The following is a 13,559-nucleotide window of genomic DNA, read 5'->3' on the forward strand; positions in this document are numbered from 1 at the left end:
GAGGCTTTTCTGGGAATATTTTCAGTCTGGTTCTGTTGCCAGCACCAGGCAGACTCGTCCGATGGTGCCTGGGCACTAACCCCGCAGTGCTGCGGAACAGCCGCCCTCACCAGGGAACGGCCCCGCAGCCCCGAGCGCAGCCTCGGCCCCGCTGCAGGGATGGGGCCAGGGGCAGGGCCAAGGGCCACAGGAATCGCAGCAGCACCGGCCACACCAGGCAGCCACTCTGCAACGAGGTCCGGCCCCGCTGCGGCTGTGGGTCAGCGCTCCTGAGGCAAAGCCCCCGCCAGCCCCGCTCCGAGAGCGACTGCTGGGGACGGGGTTTAGGAGGTGGAGGGGGAGATGAAGCAGCATCAGCCACACTCACCAGCTCAGCCACCACTGCAGCTCCCAGGGAGTGAGGCAACAGCTGCCTCCAGCCTGCGGAAACCTTTCCCCAGGGCCAACGTGCCATGCGAATCCTCCTGACCTATTGCTCAACCAGACGCTGTATTTACTGCAAAACACTTGTGCAAGGCAGGGGGAGGCCTGGGGGAGCTCAGCGCTGCTGCTCAGCCCTGGTTTTGCCAGGAGGCCCAGCTGGCTGCTGCACCCCCAACTGCTGCACCCCGGGGCTGAGCTTTGCTCGGGGCAGTCTGCTTAAGGAGAAACTGGGGCAGCGAGAGGGCGCTTGTGCTGCCCTCCTGCAGCTCCTTAAGGGAAAACTTCCCAGCCAGCAAAGCCTGGCCTTAGGGCTATTACAGGCCCAAACCCAAGGCACCCACAGAGGCTGGTGAGAGGCAAGCTGAAAAATGGGTGGCTGGAGGGTGAGCCCTGGCAGTACTGGCACAGGCAGCACGGCCATCCCAGCACAGCACCAGCCTTCCAGCCCCTGCCCACTTTCCTGTCCCCCAGCACAACCCAGACCCTCCCCAGCTCCTGCACTTCTCTGTTCGCTTTGGTGCAACATTTGATCTGCAGTTACTCGCTTCCTGCATCTCTGTCTTACAGCAGGACTGTGCCCCACACTGCCTCAAACGCCCAGGGCAGAGCCGCTGCTGTGCTCGGGACCCCTCGTCCCATTCGCAGGGAGGAACAGCCCCACAGCCTCGGGGTCAGGTAAAACCAGCAGTTTGATGCTGAACCTGCTTCCCTGGCGAGTGGCCTGCCCCAGACGGGGTATCGCTGCGGCCCCCACACACACGCGCTTCCATTGCATCACAGCCCCTTTCCCACGGCCCCTTCAGGAGCCTTGGGTCAGATTTCTGCCTCTGGAAATGCCTTAAAATGTTCGAGCCGAGCTAGCCACATCCTGGAAATCCCCCGATGGGAGGGACCCAGCTGGGTTCAAACCAGAGTTCAGCAAGGAAGAGGGGCACGAGGCTGGTGCAGGGGAGAGGCGAGCAAATGCTGGGGAGGGGCTGGGGCCCCGCAGACCCCCACAGCCTGATCCCCCTGTGCTGGGGGGCTGCGTCCACCCCCCAGGGTCCTTCCTGGGTCACCGCCCGGCCCAGGGGAAGAGAGATGAGAATCCAGCAACCCCAGCCTGACCTCTGCCACAGCACAGCTGCCCATTTCTTCCTTCCCTCTTCTGAGTATTGATTTTAAAAGAAACGAAGTCAAGATATCCTGCAGCACTGACTTCTGGAGGAGGCCCTTCCCCTGCCCGTTCATCCTTTCATTGTGCAGTGGGAGCAAAGCCTTTCCTTTGATGATATTTAATTACCTTTTCCATCTATTTCTAGCACAAATGGAGACTCTTCTTCTTACCCCAAAACACACTAGTGGACCCCCCACTCCTCTTTACAAGCCCCCTCACTCCCTCTCCTCACCTTCACACCTAAGTTTTTCCTGCCCCAACCCCTCCCTCCTGGGTTCCCTTTACACCGCCGTGCGCTTTGGGGAGGACGCGGCCACAGCAACGGCCTCACGCTGAGAGCGGGCACCTGCCTCGAGCAGGAAGGAACACAACAAGGGAGAAGGAGGGTGAGGGTGGGCACGCTTGATTCAGAAGGAAGCGCTGGTGAAGGACGGGCTCACGGGTCCCGCTGGCCCCACTGTCCCACGGGAACAGCCCTGGGTCACCTCAGCCATTCCCCTGCTCTTGCCCATGGTTGTGCCCCGACACTTTTCAGGAGCCTCCTGCACCCCCTTCTCCAGCTCAGCCCCGGGGCTCCCCCTTTCAAAGGGAACAGCAGCAATTCCTCACCCTGACGGGGTAATGAAAAGCTGCTGGGGGGGATCCAGCCCCTGCAGGGCTCAGCACAACAGGACAGAGGCAGGGCAGCCCCGCTCAGGTGCAGGAAGCCTTCATCAGGGTGCCTGCGTGTGACCTCCCTCACGTTAACAGATCTCTAAGCTAACAAGGTCGAACCATTTCAGATGGGTAAGGAGCACAAGGCAAGCGCCCAGCAGTCACCACAGGTCCTCCCCATCGATGTGCCCCGAGGAAGCGGTGAGCCACAGGAAGCGTCTTGAAAGTTCTACAACAGCAGCAGAGCGAGCGGCCCCGGCGGCGTGGGGGCAGGCAGCTGCTCCGGCTCTGCGCCGACAACTGGGACAACTGCACAGCGGGAACAACAGGCTGGAGCCACAGTTCTGAGCAGCATCCCCCACGATTCCCGAGGGGAACGGGCCCACGAGAAGGTGGCAGGTACACGGGAACAGGCTGCACTGGGAGGTGCAGGATCACTCACGCAGAATCCTTGTGTGAGAGAATGGGAGTTCAGAGGGACAGTGGCGGGATCGCGGCTGCGCTTCCTGGGTGGCACTTGGTGGGAATCATTTTAAGCAGATTTGTGTCTGACTCTCCCAAATTGCTCCATGGGGCACCAGCACTGTCACTGCAATAGAAAAGGGCCCTTAACATCATAACTGAAGTGGCCACCAGCTCTCTCTGTCCTGGTTACGGTAACAAACCTCCATCCTCCTGCACTGGTTCCTTAGTTGTACCAGTCCAGCTGTAAGAAGTAAAAATAAACATTCCCCCTCACACCTACAAAACTAAAACGATCTATTAAGGTATCCTACAGGAAGACCAGCCTTAAAATCCTGCAGCATTTTTCAACCACAGACCCCACTACAAACAGCAGAAAACTCTTCACCTGGTTAACAGGTCTGAGCCACCCGTCCCCACGCAGGGAGCCACAGGAGCTTTCGCCGTCCCTTCGGACGGCCCCTCGGGAGGGCTCCTCTCCCCCAGCCAGGAAGCGACCTTCCAGACTGTGAGGTTTCAGATTGGTTTTTGAAACACAGCACTGTTTCCAGGAGCACCCAATTTCCTTGTTTTTCATTAACTAGAAACAGTCATTGCCCTGTATTAATCTGAATAAAGACTATAAAGTTATTTAACAAGTCAGATAAGAACATGCTGTGCTGCAGCACGGGTCGGAGGGGAGACTCACACAGAAACACGAGCACTGGCATTCCTGCTGCACTCCCTTCCCAGTTATAACAAAACTTTAGAGCAAAGTCTTGACATGTTACAGTTAATTATTGTATCATCATCTGACACAGATGTGCTACACAAACTGGATAAAGCACGTATTTATTTTCAGACTGCCCATAAAACCGAAGCACAGCCCGCGCTGTTTACCCCGCAGCAGCTCCGAGTGTGCTGTCCTGCACCCGCCCATCCACCACAGGCTGCTGCAATGCTGAACACTGGACACGCTATTATCTGCTACAGCAGTTCGGAGCAATTTGATTTTTTTGACCTGTCACACCGCACCAATTAACAAGCCCATCGATATCCAGCCATCAGACTGCGTACGGAGATCGAAGGTTGTCAGGGAACCCCAGGGAGGAAGGATCATTTCTGACCTTCCTGGAAAGCCAGCCAAAAATGTGGAATGGTCTTCCAAAATGCCACCAGTGACCAAATAATTCAACTCAGTAGTTTTTATTTATGTAACACAAGTTCTTACTTTGCCATGGCTTTCACACGGCTGCCTCCATTCAGTACATAAACTATACACTGCATAATAATACAGAAAGTTCAGTAAAATGTCAGCTTGTGAGTATAAAATGTTAATCTTCTGATTGCAAGAGAAGCAGCATATATCAGCCTTCCACCAGAAAAACAAAACACACCACGCCAAGTAACACAATGGCTGAGTCAAGAATAGTACTAATTAAAAACAGCATCAAGCAGCAAGTTGCTGGACAATAACATTAAAAACCATTTTTCCTGTAATTTACAAATATGCAAAGTATCAGGTTACTTAAAATTAAGAAGCATTTTGCTTACTAACATGAAACATTACTAATTTGTAATGTATCATAATTAACCAGGATACAGGTTTCTGTGTCCCTGTGGTTTTCATGGCACATGGTGCCAGTCTGGGCAAGTCACTCCTTGGACAGTCAGAGGGAAGAACAGCAACAGACAAAACCCTTCCTGAGGAGGGTTCTCCGACAGCTGTGTTCCACGCTCCCCTTCATAAGTTGCCACTCAACAACCTTGGTTTAACCACAAGATGGACATATTTAAAAAACATAACGAAAAACACAGATACAATGTGTATCAACAAATCAACTGCTTCTGGCCTGCAAGTGCAAGAAACACCTTTGTGTCCTGAGCACAATGAAATTCCAGGACCAGAACCAATTACTACAGCAATTGGTTTTGCATATTTAAAATCTGTTACAGTATCTACAGTAAAAAACATCTTACTGAGTAAGAGGGAAAAGGGGAACAGTCTTACCAAGTAAGTCTTACTCTACATTTTTGGATGCTGCTATAGTCTGAGGAAGCTGAAGGGGACAGGGAAACATTAGTAAAGAAGATGAAGCAACAGCTTTACAGAGAAAAATATTAAGGATTCCTCAGGAACAGTACTGGCAGCAGTCCAGACAGGACTGCAGCTGTTTTACTGAATGCTCAGAGCTATTGCTGTTGGAAAACAAAAGGCACAAACAACATCCTAAGTCCTCCTGGGCAGCGCTGTGCAGAGACACCCAAGACAGTCACCAGGCAGGGGCAGTGCTTTGGAGCCCATCGAGAGCGGCACCCACACGCTCCAACAACAGCATTTTCCAAACACAACTCGCACGTAGCTTGGGAGCAGCGTCAGGCCTCATCCCAGGACAGGACTGCACCCCTAGCTCCTCTTATCTCTGGGAGCTGAGCAGCTGGCTAAGCACTTGTGGTACGGACTGGAGAATGACCATCTCAGGAGGGGGAGCTTAAGCGGGAGGGGTCTGGCAAGCATCGTTACAGAAGTGCACCAATAAAACCAAACTGAAGTCAGCTAACCCTAGCTTTGTACTAGATCTATAATCTGACGTTTTCCACAGATCTGCATGGCAGGGTTTAGCAAAGAGGCCTAGTTAAGAGCTAGGAACAGCCCTGACAATGCACTTCAGTCTTCACAAACAAGCCTCACGCCACTGCAGAGGCAGCTCCCCCTGCTCTTCCCCAAGCCCCCAGAGTCCCCCCGCCACACGCCTGGTAACACACTAAGCCATCTCAAAACAGTCGAATGAGGGGAGTAAGGTCACGTTTGGTTCTCAACAACTGCAGGAGTTTAGGGTGTGCCTGACTCACCACACAACCCCAAAGGAAAAATCCTGCTCCGAAGCTGCAGCCTCTTCTGTTCAACACCCGGAACCTCTTCAACAGCCTCTGGGGCAGAGGGGACCCCAGGGTGCTCTCACCTCTCCGAGGGACACATGTCTAGACCAGAATTTGCTGCGAGCCCACCATATCTGGTATCCAGCCTCCAGCCGGAGCCTGGTATTTCCAAGGAATAAGGAGGAGCCCTCAGAAGGCATCTATGGTGCAAACACCGCGCCTCTCCCACACCCGGCCGCCCTTGCACCCGCCTCAGACCCCAGGGTTCTGAGACTTGTACGTCAGAATCTCTGCAGCTAGCCTCTGGGGGTCCAGAAGCCGAGGGAAACGGCTCATCACAGCATCGACTAAATGGGGGTGGAATATGCCACACAGCTTGACGTGCACGCTGGCCCGCTCCTCCGCAAACTGGTCGGAGAGAGCCCACTGGCAGGAGTCGGCGTAGGCAGGCCCCGGGGCTCTGGGCACCGAACGCGGGTCCCGTGCGCTGGCAGATCGCACCTGGGGCGGCACCGGGTACGGCTCTGACCAGTAGTCGCGGGAATGGGGCGCAGGGGCACCGTAGTCACTGGGCAGACTGTACTGCCCGGCGCTAGCGGGGTGCACAGGCACTCCGTAGCCTGAGAAAGAGTGAGGTGGTCCTGAGTGAGACATCTCGGGGCTATACTGCAAGAAGCTAGCACCGGAGGAAGAAGATTTGTGGGAACCATGCTTGTAAGAGACCAGACCATTTTGCTCTAAGCTGGGAGAATGTGGGTAGACGGGTCTCTGCCTGCCACAGGTGCAGACGGCCACCGGGTCAGCATGGGAATGGTCACAGTGAGCGGCAGATCTGTAAGGCCACATGTCAGACAGCTGGTTCTCCAGAGACCCGATGCCCGAGTCGAGGTGCTCCTGAGAGATATAAGACAGAGAGTCCATGTGAGGCTGCTGGTACCTGTCCGAGGGCCTGTGGCTCCCGCTGTTGGGCAGGACAGCGCCTGACACACAGCCTTTGACCTGAAGCGCAACATCGCTGGGCTTTGCTTTGTGTGTCAAGCTTTTCCTCTCCGCAGAGACCTTCTGCAAAGAGCTTTTATCACTCTCTGTGGGCACAGAGCACAAGAGCTCTGCCTGGGAACCTCTTTTGCCCTTTTTCTCCTCCTTGGCACTGGTACTTCTGGTAGGAGACAACCTTGCATTGGCTCGGAGTTCATCAGCTAACGAGCGCTGGGGCTGATTGATCCTTTCGGGGTGGTAGAATTTACACTTAATTCCATAAGTGCATTTCTTCCCTGCAAGGAAAAGCAGAGCATGGGATGAGCCTGGAACGACCAGCTGAATTTTACTAAATATATGAATTACACTTGCACAGACACCTCGGTCTTCACGTTCAGAAGGCAGGTCTTACCATAAGGGCACTGCTGTTTCTTGTGTTCTGGCACCACAGGCTTCTTTCTGAGAAAGTTATCCAGGCTGGGGCCATGCCGCCCTAAGGGATCATCTGGAGGCATAAACCTAAAGAAAAATAAGCCTCCATCAGGAGCAGTTCACTTTGAGTCAGGGTTTCATTTCTTCTTGCAGTCTCCCATTTCACTGAAGATTAAAAGCTACCCGAGCCCCAAAAAGTGCAGAGATCCCCCTTGAGCACAGAGATAACCCTCCCGCCACCTGGTAAAGGCCGCCACAAAACGCTTCACTTCGGGCACAGGAGAGGTTTTGTGCTCTGCTGCTGACCAGAACTAGTACTTGCTGCTGGGCCTGCTAATGATTGTCCTGTGAGGAAATCAAGCCCTGGAGCTCTCCTAGGAACTCCACTACAGCAGAGCTCCTCGCTCCAAGCCATGAACAGCTACTGAGGAGACTCCAATTCCTTATGCCTTCGTACCTCACCACAGCTGGGCAGTTCTTCCCACCACACTTTCTTCTACAAAAAAAAAAATCTCTACAGGTTTTTCTTTTTTCATTCCATACCAGCATTTTGCTCTTTTCACACATCACTTGCTATTGCTTCATCAAAACAAGACAGCATGCTCACACTGATCTTTTTTAAAAGCAATGGAAGAATGGGAACATACTTGTCGTTAACAAAGGAATACATCAGCAGGCGCTCCTCGATGAATTTCTTCCACTCAGGACGCTCATTCTGCAGGTCCCGATAAGTATCGTTAGAAACCACAATGCCATCCGACTCATGTGCCAGTTTCACAATGAATCGATCATCATAACAGACAACACGCTTGCCTCCAACCCGCCTGGAAGGAGTGAAGACCAGAATTTTCTTCTTTTCAAGGTCACGGAGAATGTACTGGTCTAGAACAAACACAACTGTGAACACACTCACACAGCCCAAAGGCCTTTTTGCACAAATAAAGTAACATTATAAATAAACGACAGAGTTCACATAAAGTGGTTTCATCTCTCCACAGCCCAGGCTGTATTCTCATCTCTTACACCATCCTCCAGGCTGTCAGAGGTGGATCCCCAGCCCCAGTGCCCGCGGGGCACCCGAGAGCACTCAGCACCCCACAGAGCCTGCAGTAACACAGCAAGTCCCATCCACATCATCCTCTGCATCAAAAGCACAACTTGCATTTAAGACTGGCAGGGAGTATCTTTCATAGTGCCATGCTCCATGCATAGATTTCTGGGTTGAGTTACTTAGAAATCTCAGCTGTTTGCAAGTTCAGAGCAAACTCCCCTCAATTTGAATAATTCTGACTAAATTCCCATCAAGCTTTAACTTTTAGCACGTAGAAATTCTGTACAGTCTACAGTGTCAAATACTTAGCACGAAGGTGTGTCCCTGAAAGAGGAAAAATTCAAGTACTAAAAGACAGCAAGTTAGGAAGCACAGCAGTATTACATTCTGTGTTTTCTGGCTTATTCCAACTGATCCAGGCAAGAACTTGCTTAGGGGAAACGTTAATGACTAATTCTCACTGGTCAGCTCAGCTTACTGGATCTCCTACTGCTCAGATCTTCCATTCATAAGTTAATTACTGACTAGCCAGACTTTGCAAGCTCATTAAGTGACAAAGCAGTAAGCCTGAAAAGCTACTTTTGGTTTTCATATTTCCACACCTGTTATAAGTACATCTGGTCGTGGCTGCTCCTTCCTCCAAGATGGCACAAAGACTGTAATGTCCTTGTGTCCCCTGTCCCAAAACCACTGGACAGCCAGAAGGATACCCCGGCAGGAGAACACTTCTTTATTTCCATGGCTGCATCGAAGAAAATTAAGGATTTCAATATTCAGGTTATGCACAGACTAGTCAGGCAATACACTAAGCAAATGGATCCAGCAATGCAGGCAACCTTCAGGGGAGAAGTGTTAAGAGCAGCACAGTCAGTATTGGTCGCTGGGCACCAAGATCTTCACAGAATGACTGTTGCTTTTAGCACCTCCACATACCAGTGAACACCCAAATCCTCCCCGCAAGGGAGAAAGCAGCTGTAACTGTTGCAGCTGCTCCCAACAAAGCCTTTGCTTCAACTCTGGACTCCAGGTCTTTATTTTTAGCCCTGAGTACAATGTGATCTTGAACACCCTTCGTCCTATTCTGCCAGCTAGTGCCAGCGGCCAACCTCTGCCAGCGTAAACTGTGCCCTCACGAGGTGTTCTGCTTGTGAAGTTATTCTGATAGCTTAAGAAAAACAAGACATTTTATGCACTCTTACCTCAAGGACATCAGCACTGAGGAAAACGCTTCTTTGTGGTATTATGGCCCAAAAAGTCAGTTACAAATGCACTATTTGCACAAAACAGCCCCATCTCCTGTTAACAGGGTCAGTGCCAAACCTCTGAACAGCATTTGGCAGTTTGAGAGCAAAGCTTGACAACAGCAGCAGAAGCTGCGTACCCGCACAAAAAGCTGCTTCTTAATTCTTTATTAGGTCATATCAGTAAGTTTCCAGAACTTCTAAGAGGAAACTACCACTCCTGTTTTACAAGTGCCAGTATTTACAGTGTAATCAGCTCTTCTGTTGATAATTGTTCTGGCAGGATTTCAACATTTCTGCATCACAGCCCGACTTGCCATTCTGAGGATCTCAGCAGCCTGCGCTTCATGACAACACTCCGGTAACAGGTACTATACTGGAGATAACTGGTCTCATAATTCAGTGAGATTTTCCCCACCTGGGCACTACCCCTGCCCCAAGTCTTACTCTTCCCATCTGCACTTGAATGACACTTCAGCTCTGACCACCACTTAGCCTGCCAGCCAACTCCTCCATGAAGTAATTAGTGAAGAGCTTACATCCCAGCAGAGGTTTTAAGCAGCACTATTTCTGTAGCACCACTAGAAAGAAGCTTTACTTCTCCTCCCATCCTCGCCCTTCTCTGAAGCTATTAAGAAAACTGAAGAGTTGTACCAAAATATTTATTCTAAAACTATACATTTAGCAACAAAACTAACACCTAGAGAGACACCCAGCGTACCTGCGTTAAGAATCCTAAATTACAGAAAGGCTGATATTAGCAATCAGAAGAAAGATGCTCTAAAATTCTTCCCCAGTGTCAGACTGGTTTTGCTATAGACAGCCAGACACAGCTTACTATAATCTTTTAGAGATAAATGAGAAAAGCAGAGATTTTTTTGTTTTGTTTTTGAGTCCCTGCTACCAATCTCAAATCTACAGAGGGTAGCTATTTGGGCTGATCTGATTTGGCAGCAGCCAAGAAAAAATTCCCTTAGAAGGAAGTAAAAGCTAATTTCCACTATGATTTGCATATGTTTGTCAAGAGCTGCTCAGGGAGGCCGCTGTACACACTGCAAATGAATCAGCAGGGAACATCACACCATCAATACAGGAAGTTTCAGAATGGAATTCCCCTTCTAGCAAATTGCTTAAAAAAGCCAAACTGCTTTTCTCATGTCAAACTCTGTCCTATTGGCAGCGCTATTACCGCCTGGCCTGCCCTGAGTCACATTTGCTGTGATCCCTCCTGCACTTTTTGGGATCACTTCCATGGGTAAGAGGCTCCTCATTCAAAAGCCCCAACCAATTCTGCTGTTTAAGCCTGAGCACTTATCTAAGGTAAACTTCACTGCAAGAGTCACACTTATCAGCTCAGGGCTCACAATGGGCCATTTTCCTCAAGTGACTGCACAGCCGCTGAAGAGCCCCGGACCGGGGCTGTGCCCCCCTGCAGACACCGAGGTCACTGGCCCCGCTCGATCACCATCAGAATTCCCTGGTTGCCCCGGGACTCGCAGGCTGCTCGCAGGCCGCCCAGCAGACTGTACCCCATCTTTTCTCAGAACTGCCCTGTTCTCAGAACTGTCAGCCACAGCTTAGAAAACTCTACACCTGGAAACAAATCTCCACGCAGTGCTCTCCCCTCAGACAAAGCCTGCAGGAGCGCAGGCAGCAGCTCTGGCTGCAGCCAGGTTTAGTTTTTGTAATAAAGTCTGTGTATACAAACAGACCCTCCGAGCCCCCTTAAGCTGAAGGGCAGTGAAGGAAGCTTGCTTTCGGACTGCCACGACTGAGCCCGATCCAGAAACCTGGTGCATTAACCTCACAGAGCCCAGACCCCGCTGCGGAGGGGTGGGGAGGGCAGCAGCGGGGCGGGGGGGGCGGGCAGGCCACGCTCGCCATCGTGGGGCCACAAGCCGAGGTGAAAGCAGGGACATCAAGGCAATAAATACCCAGCCCAGAGCTCCTGGGTGCTCCATGGGTACGAGGGCTCCTGCACCCCCAGGTCACTGCTGCCACCCAAGCGGCTTCGGCAGCGCCTGCGCCACCAGCACCCGGTGCGAGGGCGAGGGGCAGCCCCGCCTCGGTGACACGCGGGGCCCGAGCGCCCCTTCGACGCCTCATCCGCTCTCTACGCTGGATGGAAATTTAACCAGAATACAAGTCACAATTTGGAGACCGGTCTCCAGTGCAGGAGATGGCTCCGTATTACAGAGTGTTCTCTAATTAAACCTGTAATTATTTATTGAGCAACTTCCTGCTGCAGAGACTCACATGAAGCCATTAGGTAAGAGGACAGTGTACCTTCAGTTAGCCGCCTCCGAGCTCAGGAGGGGGGGAAGCGTCTGGATTTCACAGGAAGGGTGCCCGCTCCTGGCAGAGCCCCGCGCCCGCTGGCGAGGGCTGGCAGAGAGCAGGGGCGGGAGAGGCCCGACCGTGCGTGCGAACGCGACACTCGCCCTCGTGAGAGCGGCACAGGCTGGTGAGGTGCCTCGGAAAATATTACCAGCCACTACCCGGGCACCCAGCGGTAGCTGCTGGCGGAGAGAACCCCCCCGGGTTTGTGGGGCTCCGAGCTCCCGGCCAGAGCTCCCGCGGGGCCCCCACGGCCAACCCGCCCCGAGCCCCCCGCGCACCTCATGGCCACGTTGCTGCCATCGATGACGATGGGCTTCAGGTTCTCGCTCTCCGGCTCCTCCGGGGCTGGCGTGGGCGCGGGGGGCTTGTTCGCCGCCCCCCCCCGCGGGACCAGCGGGGCCTCCTTGGCCTCCGGCGGGGCCTCGGCGCCCTCCCGCTCGGCCGGGCCGTGCTTCACCAGCTCCCCCAGCACCGTGTTGGTGTCGGCGTTCAGGCCGAGCTTCTGCAGCACGACGTGGATCTCCTCCGAGGAGTAGCCCAGCTTGCGGAAGAAATCCACCTTCAGCTGCATCTCGGCGCCGCCGCAGGGCTCCCGCCCGGGGCCGGCCGCCTCCCGGGGCGGCTCCGCGTTCATCCTCCCCGCGGGCCGGGACGCGGCCGCCAGCGCCTCCAGCAGCGCCTCAGGCCCGCCCGGCGCGGCGGGGCCGCTGCCCGCGCTCACGGCTCCCCGCGGGGGTCTCCGGGCCTCCGCTCGCGCCCCGGACCTGCGGGCCGAGACGGGCGTTAGCAGCGGGCCCGGCCGCCGCCCCCCCCCGCCCCGGGCCCGGCCTCTACGGGGCCCCGCCAGGGCCAGGCCGCGGCGGGCCGGGTCAGGTCAGGCCGGGCCCCCCGCCCCCAAGCCGCCCCCCGCCCGCGCTTACCGGGCTGTCGCCGAGGGGCCGCCGCCGCGTCGCCATGGGGCCGGGCCGGGCCGGGCGGCGGCCGCCGCTTTATACCGGGGCCCGGGCAGCGCCGCGCCAACGCGGAAGGACAGAGCGGGCGGGGGCGGAGCGGCGGCCGCTTCCCGGTCCGCCCCGCGCCCCGCCCGGCCGCGGCCCCGGGGCTGGGGAGGCGGCGCGGCCCGGCCCGGCCCGGCCCCGGCGAGCGGCCTCGCCTCGGGCTCTGCCGCCGGGCCTGCGGCTCCCCGGGGCTCGGCCGCGCCGTCGGTTCCCGCCGGTGCCTCGTCGCGGGGTGACCCCGGCAGAGGCAGCCGGGCCCCGCTGCAGCCGCCTGGGCTCTGTGCAGCTCTGCCCCGAGCAGCGGCCCCGGTACCGGAACGGGCCTTTGTGCTCCCCGGGGCCGGCCCCTGCTCCCCGCCGCGGCCCCTCGGCCCGGCGAGCCCCGCGCTGGGGCAGGTGGCCCAAGCTGGGGCTGACGCCGCACAGAAGCTGGTTCCTCACAGGGTTTTCCCGCTTGTCCTTGGCTGCTGTTTCGCTGAGGTTAAAAACATGAAAACTCTGGCCGTTCTGGCCGTTTTTTACTCCCCTCCCACCATCAGAGCTGGATGTCAAATGGCAATTGGGTCCCAGAGCTCCACATCGGGCGCCCGGTGCTCCCCAGGGGACAAGGCCTCTGCTGAGCCGTACGGGCGTAAGGCGGTGCCAGCCTGCTGCCCCTCACCGCGGTAAGACCAGGCTTTGGCCTAAGAGGCGTCAGGAAAACATCGCTCCAGCCCCAGCACCCGGTTGGAAAGCAGAGGCCACCCATGAGCTGAAACTGGAAAAGGAGGGAAACAGGACAGAGAACAGGGCTGTGTCAGGTGCAAGGACAGTTCTGCAGTCCCCGAGGAGTCGCTGAGGAGGCACCGCTGCCGTTTAAGCCAAGCCTAAGCTGTAGGCAGCTTCAGGCAGAAGGTGAATGCACAGCCACAAGCTCCGGGTGCATCGGCAGAGGTGCTCTGGGTATTTTTACGTTCTGGATGAGC

The 13,559-nt window shown here is 55.0% G+C and overlaps 1 protein-coding gene across 1 annotated transcript; it reads right to left on the reverse strand.

Annotated features, from left to right (window-relative positions):
* Window positions 1-3,864: 3,864 nt before the first annotated feature.
* Window positions 3,865-12,573, reverse strand: ZC3H12A (zinc finger CCCH-type containing 12A). Its single transcript, XM_074807213.1, has 6 exons — window positions 12,517-12,573; window positions 11,875-12,360; window positions 8,618-8,757; window positions 7,612-7,846; window positions 6,945-7,051; window positions 3,865-6,828 (listed from the first exon to the last, which is right to left on the reverse strand). The coding sequence occupies exons 2-6, from the start codon at window positions 12,228-12,230 to the stop codon at window positions 5,807-5,809; spliced, it is 1,860 nt and encodes a 619-aa protein (XP_074663314.1). The 5' UTR covers window positions 12,231-12,360; window positions 12,517-12,573; the 3' UTR covers window positions 3,865-5,806.
* Between the last annotated feature and the right edge of the window lie 986 nt (window positions 12,574-13,559).

This window comes from Strix aluco, chromosome 26 (assembly GCF_031877795.1).
Source record: "Strix aluco isolate bStrAlu1 chromosome 26, bStrAlu1.hap1, whole genome shotgun sequence".
Lineage (NCBI taxonomy): Eukaryota > Metazoa > Chordata > Aves > Strigiformes > Strigidae > Strix > Strix aluco.